At 47.8% G+C, this 10,380-nt stretch overlaps 1 protein-coding gene across 1 annotated transcript; it reads right to left on the minus strand.

The window, feature by feature from the left end:
- Positions 1-1,027: 1,027 nt before the first annotated feature.
- Positions 1,028-2,874, minus strand: PC9H_006878 (uncharacterized protein; the record flags this gene model as incomplete). Its single annotated transcript, XM_036776417.1, has 8 exons — positions 1,028-1,280; positions 1,333-1,425; positions 1,481-1,557; positions 1,620-1,787; positions 1,841-2,011; positions 2,090-2,527; positions 2,577-2,765; positions 2,845-2,874. 8 exons carry the CDS (start codon positions 2,872-2,874, stop codon positions 1,028-1,030), a joined length of 1,419 nt encoding a protein of 472 aa, XP_036632436.1.
- Positions 2,875-10,380: the final 7,506 nt, after the last annotated feature.

Raw genomic sequence — 10,380 nt, forward strand, 5'->3', positions numbered from 1 at the left:
CTCAGGCAATCCCAGTGTTCATCCGGAATGGGAAGCGGATGGAGTTCACCCATGGGCGGATGCCTTTGGGCCTTTGTCCGGAGACAGAGGTCGCAATGGTGGGTGTAGGATCCGACGTACTGGGACATGTTGGGCCACCAGTAGCTGCGTGAAACGAGCTCTAGGGTCTTCCATCTGCCAGCGTGTCCTGCGACCTTAGTGTCATGGTGCTGGGCTACAATGGTCCGACGCAAGTCCGGTGAGTCCGGAACGTAGATCTTACCCTGGAACATCAGGAGTCCGTCCGATTGAGACCATTCCGCGCTCCGGACTGTCTTGCGACTGCCCTGGGTCTTCTTCAGCTCCTCCGCCGCCTTTGCCACTGCATCCATCAGGAAAAACCCCCTGGGCTTTGAAGCCCGACAGAAGCTGCCCAGAGCATAAATAAGCTGACAGGAGCCATTAAACCTCTGCAAGCCAACTAAGATTTCAAACAAAGGTTCAACTGGATATCGAAATGTTAAAGCAATCAGAACATAAATGTTGACTCTTTCCCTGAGCTAATCCTAATGTATGGTTTGTTTGACGTCGTTTGTCACCTACGAAAGACCCAAAGATTGGAAAGACCCAAAACCTCTCAAATCCTTGAAAGATTGGAAAGACCCAAAACCTTTCAAATCCTTGAAAGCCACCGAAGCCCTCAAAGCAATCAAACCTGTCCAACCTATCAAAAGATTTCATAGCCATCATTCAACATAGAAATCCATTGCAAGACATGTGAAGAACTTAGTCCAAATCAAAATCTGCCTTTAGTCACCAGAGATCATATCCTGTATGCAAGAGGTTGAAGATGTTGAAGCTTGGAAGTATACCAAAGAGTAGTATTAGAGCAATACAGAAATAATTCACATTGATTTCATAAAATCACCACCAAATTGGTGTTGGCATTTGCATACTGGAGCAGGGCAGAATGGGTATTAGATGACTTTGTATAGTAAGGTAGGTATAGTATGTATGTATGCTGGAAGGAACAGAAATGAAGTGATATCTACGATGCACTAGGGACTGGAGTTGGACTTCTGGAGAGTGTTTGTGAAGCTAGTCCAGAAGCAGAGACAGGGGCAGGTGTAGACGAGGTAGCGGCAGAGGCAGGCACAGATGAAGTACATGATGCAGTACTAGACTTGGAGGTTGACCGGCCAGGGCCTGCCTCTAGGGCGTCAAAATCCACCTCATCAAAATCGTCCGCTGGATCTTCACCGTAGTCATGAGCATGCAAGAATCCTGGCTTGGAAATATTCCTGATATGCAAAGGTCATTTGAAATGAAGGGATGGACGAAAGATGGACAAACATTATATCACGCCATAAAGACTCTTGAAACTTCTTGAACCAGTTTGGCGACTTCTGCTCGACATAATTAAGCCTGGCCATATAATGCTCGTAACTGCAATCACCCTCAGTCAAATCAGAACAGATAACCAGAGTACTATATTACTCACATAGGCCTGACAATGTTTGTCTTGAATTTGACCTCCGTACGGTATCCATCACGATATTCGTTAACTGCATGATGAAGCTTGAACAAAAAATAATCAGTATACGTAGTACTAAAGAGACGAGGTCGGGAAGGGAACTCACAGCTGCGATTACCAAGGCGAGCAGGGCCTTCGGTATGGCCTTAAGCTGCAGCATTTTGCCAAAGGCCATCTGGGTTGTCAGACTGCCTGAGCCGTCAAAGAATACCCTTCGAATAACATCAGCTATGGCACTGTTGCCAAAAGGAGCTTGAGCGTCAAAGCTTCGCTTCTAAATGAAAGTTGTGATTCTCATATCCAAGTGAGAATAAGAAACAAACTCACCAGAGCGTTCACTTCAGCGTAATGAAGGTGACCCTTTTCCAACAGAAAGGCTACCTTTGATTTAATGCTGGATGCGTCTGAACCTGGGCCAAGAAACCGATAGTTCCCAGGCGCCAACAAGGTGGCACGATCCTTCACGGCATTCCTCATCAATGGTCCCACGTAGCTGATCTAAGCATCAGAGGGACGGTGAAGAGGGAAAGATAAGCTGGAAGGTTTCTGAAGGGAGAGAGACGACATTGAACTTACATAGGTAATCAACATGGCTTTGATATCTTCATCATCATCGCCGTCATCCAGCTCAGCCTCTTCCAGACCGTCGAGGTACTTGATCTCATTGGGAGAATCACATGTACTACGTACTAGGTCCCAGATGAAGTTATTGATGTTGCGTGGGAAGGCTTCTTGAAGACAGATGTGACATCGCATGGCTTCCCTAGCCTTGATTGCAATGTGTCGTGCTTCAGGATAAGGTTTGAAGTCTTCAATGTTGATTTTAGGACCACGACGTCCCTTCCGACGGCCTGTACCACGCTTCCTCTTTAGAACCCGTCTGCGACCAACTAGCTCATCGTCGCCATCCTCTGCTACAGTCTGCCAAATGTTGGTTAGCTTCATCTCTAGTGAAAGAGAAAGAGAAGTGACCTGGGCGCTTCTCTTGTGAGGTTTCTTCTTCAACGGGAACATCTGGTTGAAGAGTCATTAGCTTGGTTAGCACGCAAAGCAGTGAAACAACCTCTATGTCGTAGTCCTCCTCAACTTGGCTCTTCTTCGACTTACGCCTCTTGGATTTGACATCAAGATCTGACTCCTCGTCCTCCATGGAACTGCTACTGCCTGAGCCACTGGTCTTGTCGGATGGCTCGTCCACGTCCACGTCCTCCTCGTCCTCGTCCTCGTCCTCGTCCTCCTCAGGCTTCTTAGACTTGAATTCCACAGGTGGTTCATCTGCTCAAAAGGCCATGATTTAGCAATCAAGGGAGAACCAGTTCATTGATTGTCACCGTCTTCAGAATATATGGTCTTAGCCGCATTCTTGGGAGCCAAGCCCCTCAATCTGGCCGCAAGACCATCACCAGGTGTATGTTGCAGTCCACCACATGTTCACCTGATGTTCAGGTGACGTTCGGGTATTCGGGTATTGTTCAGATATTGTTCAGGTGAATTTCACCGAATGTTCAGGTAATGTTCAGGTTCTGTTTGTAGCCTTTGTTCAGGTTCAGATAATGTTCAGATGATGTTCGGGTGATGTTCAGGTGAACAAAGATCACCCAAACTTTATCCGAATGCCAGATGAATGTCATCTGAACATCTTCCGAATGCCACCTGAACACTACCTGAACGACATCTGAACATCAGGTGAACATCACCCGAACAGCATCTGAACATTGGCCGAATGTCACCTGAACTTTAGTCGAACATTTGCTGAACATTGGCCGAACGTCACCTGAACTTTATCTGGACTTCACCTGAATATCATCTGAACTACACATAAACAACATCTGAGTAATATCTAAAGTACAAAGCTTTATACCTCATCATCTCTTTCAATATCAACCCCTGCCTCATCATCACTATCATCACTGCTCTCTTCTACATTCCTTTGCTTCTTCTTCTGTTGCTTTGCAATTACCCGTTGAGTATGCAAAAACAATAAAGCATGGATGGTAAAGTCAAAGTTGCTAACAGACATCTTGTTCAAGACTGTCTGAAAGCCACCCAGCCAAGCATTTAGTTGCTCACAAGCCTGAATAATCATTATTTAGCTAGCTAATACAGAGTCAATTCAGTAAGCACTTACTTGAGTATTGAAAGCTCTTTTGTAATAGAAGTTACCACTGTTGTCTTGCTCAACAGTTACAAGATTGGGAGCAGAGCCATTCAGAGGCGCTGGATTACACCAAGTACGACAGATATAGTCAGTGGTCCGATGGTTGATGTAATGGTAGGAGTCAACAATAAATCTTGTAGTGTCTTCCCACTTTGGCCAGTCTCCTTGCTTGACAATATGTCTAAGTACAACACATGCTTTGTCAATGCAGACATAGCTTGGTTTACTCTCTGGAGTAGGATAGACTTCCTCCAGAAATTTGACAATTTTGGTAGGAGATTCTGACTTGGCAAATTTCTTCCATGCTATGACCACTCCACATGGTGCACACAGTGTCTCAACACAGTAAAATCGTGGTGCAGAAAAATAGTTTTTATAGGAAGTGCCACTATTTTCTTGAGCATCATCATCATCATGCTGCAATCTGGCTCGTGTTTGAGCAGGCAACCAATCTTGAGTCTCTGCCTCTGCTCTTCTTAGAGCTCTTCTCATTCCAAGCATGGATTGATTTCCATATCTTCCACGATGGGTGTTCCACTGTTGCTGATGAATTTGACAAGCTTTCGTTCCTTCTACAAGATTTGCCTCACAACCCTTTACACAACACTGCCCCATTCTTTTGTCTTCATGACCTACACAGAAGACACCTGTGTGAGCATTTGCAAGGGGTTCTATGCAACCATCAATAGCACAGTGTCTTGGCCCCATCACAATGCCATCCATTACAACCATTTTAACCAACTCTACTTCACCAGAATCAGAGTTTCCCAAGTTAGAAGATGTTGAATCAACATCCATAGCATCATCATCATCATCATCATCATCTTGAGCATGGTGATATTGCTCAATGCCAGGACCGGAGTACTCAGGAACAGCACTATTCTCATCAACACCAACTACACCAGCAGGATCAGTGGCCTGTCTGGGAATAGTATCTGCCACATTTTTATATTCATGAGTACATTCTGAGCAAGAATGGGTCCTTGCAGCATCAATGATACCACTTTGACCCAGCTCCTCAAATGCCTTGCTAGTAACTGTGTCAATGGATATCCCATCCTCCAGAATCAGATTGGTGCCAGAATGCTTGGCCATTTGCCTACTCATCTCAAGTACAAACGCTTTCCAAATATGCCGTCTAGTGATTTGAAAGACTGATTGCTGAGTGTTGAAGCTTTCATTCCAAAACTCTGTGATTGCTGCAGTAGAGGCATGAAAACTATATGTTGCATTGACAATAGCATTGGAGACAACTCGATCAACCCAGACTTTTTGCCCAACCTTCAAATACTTAGCATTGTTTAAGTAAAAGGACATTCTTCCAGTAAATCCAGGTTCTTTATAGCTCTCATGATCTGCATAGAATATAGAATGGCACCGAGAGCAAACCCCACTCAGAACTGGCACATGGGAGAAACATTCACTTCCTTTAAGCAATGTTACTTCAGAAGTATCCCGTTCACGAGTATTTTGACCAAGTGCACAACCATTACAAGTTGCAGTTGAACACTGCATGGTACTGGGGCATATGACCAATGCCGGCTGGATCAAAGCATTTGAGATTGGCCTGAGTTTACGCTTCAAAACTCCAGATTTGTTGTAAGGCCTTAGCTTTAAGACAATAGACAATTTGTTGAATTTCTTTGCCAAAATTGTAGTTTTTTCTGAATTCGACTTGTTGCCTGGTACATCTATCTCTGGAAGAAATAAAGAAGATGTAGCTTCATCACCCAGTCTGGCTGAAATAGCTCTAGCCAGTGCAGTCATCCATCCAGTAATGGACTCTGACCATTTTCTTGATCCACCTGCCACCTGCTGTTTGGCATGCAGATTTAAGAGATCTGGGTTACTTGTCAAGCTGAACAAGATGAGAAGCACAGTAGAGAGTGTGACTTCTGAGCCATAGTTCTCAGAAATAAACTCAGCAAAGTCTGAAAACAGAATGCTGGGAAATTGATCTTCTATAGGCATAGCAGCTGCACAAGGCAGCAAACCAAATGTAAAACAAATGGTGAGAACGATGAGTCCTAAATTAAATAACAAACTAAGCCTCATGTCAGCATACTTGTAGACACTCAGAATCAATCAGATTTTTTCAAAAAAAAAACAAAGCCAAAAAATATGGCAGCATAGAGACATGTAAGTATATACCTACTTTGCAGTGGCTTTACCCTTCCCAGCCTTGGAGCTAGAGGCTCCACCCTTGCCACTCTTGGCCTCAACCTGAGCCTTTCCCTTTCCCTTGCCCTTCTCAACCTTTGCAGCTAATGCTGCAAGCTCATCAGCCACCTCAGAGATGACCATCTGAGTTGGCTTCCGTCCATGCCACATCTTGTGCTTGCTATCAACACCACCACGTTGTTCCAAGAAGTCAAGGAGTAGAGGGTGCTCCACTGCCTTGACAAAGACCTTGTTCCAATCGTGGTGGGAGGTTCTGCCAAAGAAAACCTTCTTGATAGCCTCAGAGCTAGGCTTGGCACCATCCCACTTGCCCTCAGAAATAAGGGCATCAATCTTGGCTTGGGCAGCATCAACCGCCCGCCAGCGCTGATAGGCATTATGAATGCCCCCTTTGTCACTACCCCTGGGGGTGTGAGCGTAAGGGACCTTCAAACGCTCAGCGATATAGCGCTGGGCTGAGTTGGGTGCGAAGGCCTCATAGCCTTGAGTTTCTGTGACCTCGTCTGAGGCAACAGAGCGGACAGCGCTGGTGATAGCAGGAGTAACACTCCTGCTAATGGCAGCAGCACTGCCCGGTACCATGCTGGCAAGGGAGCCAGAGGTAAAGCGAGTGGCTTCCTGCAAAACAATGTAAATTCAATAAAGACAAAGAAACTGGAAAACTTACAGCAAGGATGGTCAAACAAGAGTCAGCATCCCACTCCAGTTCATCAATACACTCAACAGCCAAGTTGAATGTCCCCTTCAAGTCCCACATTTCACTCTCCAATACAGAAATTCGACAATCTGAAATATGTAAGTCAGATGACATTGAAATAATATAAAAGCTTACACTTCAATTCGTCAAAGCGAAGTGCGGCTTCATTGAGTACAGCACCCAAATTGGTTGCCTTGGTGACTCGAATTGAGTAGGCAGGCTTGGTAGCATCACGCGAAGTGAAAACCACAAGTTTGCCTCTGTGGACTGTAGCCACAGAAGCTGCCATGCCAATATCACCTAATTCAAGTTAATTAGTAAATCCGAATTGAAGCATATGAATAAAAATACCAAGGTCAGCCATATTTGGTGCATTCCCAATGGCCTTACCACGTGCAAATCCACCAACAATTCGAGAGGCCCCTTGAAGATCTTCAGGTGATGATGGCGAAGGCGGAGTGTCAGTAGCGGTAGCAAGAGCAGTTCCTTGCGCTATGGAGCGGCAAGATGCCTTGACGTCACGGGTGGGAGAACTAGGGGACGTGATAGGTCGCTTTACGCCTACCTTAGGTGGTGTGATAGGCGTATCTACCATCATAGCCTCACTCTCACCTGCATCTTCACCCTCACCCTCACCCTCACTCTCGCCTTCACCCTCACCCTCACCCTCACCCTCACCCTCACCCTCACCCTCGCCTTCACCTTCACCCTCACCCTCACCCTCACCCTCACCCTCACCCTCACCCTCACCATCACCTGCATCTTCACCCTCACCCTCACCCTCACCCTCACCCTCACCATTGTCCTCGCCCTCGCCCTCACCATTGTCCTCGCCCTCGCCCTCACCCTCACCCTCACCCTCACCCTCGCCATCGTCATCCTCCTCGCCCTCACCCTCACCTGCATTGCCCTCGCCCTCGCCCTCGTCTGACTCTTCAACTCGAACTCGAGAGTGGGAAGTAGCTGATGAAGTCGCTTTCGGAGCAGACAAACGACGCCTCGGAGGTGGGGCAATAGAAGCCCCACTTTTTTCAAGAACTTTCTCCGTACTATACAATCTGAACAATCAATTATATTCACATCTAACAAGGTACATACAACGTCAGTGTTGTAGCTGTATTGCCTCGTCGACTGACGGGCTTGCTACGTCTTCCTTTCGGCACATCTACATCCTCACTGATGGTTGTAGTAGTGGTTATGGCAGCAGCGGCGGCGGCGGTGTTGTTGTCATGTAGTGTGGGTGGTGGTGGTGGTGGCCAGAGAGCGCGGGGGAGCAGGGAGGCAGCGTCGTGGCATTATGGCAGCGTGGTGGTGGTGGCGGCATTGTTGTCATTGTTGTGGCACCGTGGCGGCGTGGTGGTGGTGGTGGTGGTGGCCAGAGAGCGCAGGGGAGAAGGGAGGTGGCGTGGTGGCATCGTGGCATCGTTGTCGTAGTGGCAGCGTCGTTGTCGTCGCATTGTGGCGGTGTGGTGGTGGTGGTGGTGGCAGCGTCGTGGCGTCGTCGTCGTCGCACCGTGGTGGTGGTGGTGGTGGTGGTGGTGGCAGCGTCGTCGTTGTCGTCGCATCGTGGCGGTGTGGTGGTTGTGGATGTGGTGGCAGCGTCGTCGTCGTCGTCGTCGTCGTTGTGGCCAGAGAGCGCGGGGAGAGAAAGGAGGCGGCGTGGCATCGTCGTCGTCGGCATCGTCATGGCGGCAGCGTCGTCGCCGTCGTCGTGGTGGCAGTGTCGTTGTTGTTGTTGTCGTTGTGGCCAGAGAGCGTCGTGTCGTCGTGGCGTCATTGTCGTGGTGGCAGCGTCGTCGCCGTCGTCGTTGTGGTGGCCAGAGAGCGCGGGGGAGAAGGGAGGCGGCGTGGCAGCGTCGTCGTTGTCGTCGTGGCATCATGGTGGCAGCGTCGTCGCCGTCGTCGTGGTGGCAGCGTCGTCGCCGTCGTCGTTGTGGTGGCCAGAGAGCGCGGGGGAGAAGGGAGGCGGCGTGGCATCGTCGTCGTCGTCGTTGTGGCCGGAGAGCGCGGGGGGAGGGAAATGGGGGGTGGGAACATCAGTAAAAGTAAGAAGGCGGCGGGGGGGGTCTACGCACCTTTTCCCCTGCTCGTCCACTTCCTTTTTGTCCGTTGCTTTGTGTTAGGGCGACACTAGTCAAAGACTAACGTGGCTCCTACAAGAATACTAAAACCAAAAGAATAGACGAAGTAGCTTAGTTGACTTAGTTCTCACTATTACTAGTGGAAATCCCAAGAGAACGAGCTAGCGTTCTAGGGCCTGTTATTGGTGTTTAAATACTGAAATACATGTGTAACCCTCATGTACTACTACATGCCTACTGCAGCCGTCTTTCCATGGAACGCGCACCGATTCCATGAGGTGCTTGGTAATGTACTGCGGACATGTGTTGTGCGTGAGGATCTTACTAAGGTACCGTAATGTGAATTAGTAATAGGCGCGTCCTGCACGTTTAGATAAGATATCCAGAAAGATAGTATTCGGAACAGACCGGACCATAACACTTTGGTAGTTTTGTGTGCGGGTTTGGTTTGTTTTTTTGCAGCGGCGCTGGGAGCCTTCTTGGCTTGGCTGCGAGTCGTGGGTGGGCGTGGGTCTTGGCTTCGTCGCTGCATGTCGTCGGCGTTGTTGTCGCTGTCGTGCGTGCTCGGGGACGTTGTCGATGGTGGTGGTAAGTAAAAAGCGTTGTGACGTGGCAATGGAATCAACCAGCTGCCATTTCTGGAGACGGGCGCTTATCTCCGCGATAAGCGCCTCGATTAGATAACGATTAGATAACGATTAGATAGCGATTAGATAAGGCAATTGTTATCATATCATATAAATGTAATATACTAATTGATGTCAATATGGCTTAATGGTAACATTCGTAGTAGCAGTGCTTATTGCGCGCTTAACTATTCAAAAAGTCGCAGGTTCAATTCCTGCTGATGCTTTTTCTTATTTCAATTATATAATTCATATTATTGATCATTGATTATTATAGTCATTATGCTTGTTCAGGTATTGTTCAGCTGAACACCAGGTGAAATTCAGGTGAACATATGAACATCATCTGGTGTTCAGGTGAATTTCAGATGAACATATGAACACCACCTGAACATCAGGTGAATTTCGGGTGAACATATGAACATCACCTGAACATCAGGTGAATTTCACCTGGCCATTTTCATCTGAATTCACCTACTGTTCAGGTGAACAGTTCATATGACATGAACGTCACCCGAACATCAGGTGAACAATAGCTGAACAGTAAAATAGAATATTTGGTGAAAATTATTCAGCTAGTGTTCGGACTCTGTTCGGGTGTCATTCGAGTGTCGTTCGGGCGTCGTTCGGCCATTCAGGTGAACTTCACCCGAACATGTGGGAGAGCGCGACGTGCTCATCACCAGCAGTATCGCTAGCACTAGCCTCATCATCTTGAAGACCATCTATCTCGTCAGCGTTAGGGACACCCTCCTCTGTTTTCCGCTTCTTGGGCAACACTCTGTCAGGTGCTGATGATATGGAACGCTTTCCGAGACTAGTCTGGCCCGTCTCCTGTGAGTTCTCTCGGGATAAGACATCTGCATTCCGCTTTTGGATTTCTGCCATCAAGAAAGCATGAGCTAAGACTGCCTGAGCATGATGCACGTACCACTGCTTTTGGCTTCTTGCTCTGCCTTTTTAGCTTTCTTAGCCTTGACCTTTGCGGCGGTAGCCTGTGCTTTCATCTTGGCCTTGGACTTTACGCCCGAGTCATCCACATCCTCATCCTGGGCCTCAGCCTTGCCTTTGCCCTTCTTTGCCTTCTTTGTCGGGGGTGGTGAAGAGACAGCAGCTGTGTTAGA

Source organism: Pleurotus ostreatus (genome assembly GCF_014466165.1).
Source record: "Pleurotus ostreatus strain PC9 chromosome Unknown scaffold_4, whole genome shotgun sequence".
NCBI lineage: Eukaryota > Fungi > Basidiomycota > Agaricomycetes > Agaricales > Pleurotaceae > Pleurotus > Pleurotus ostreatus.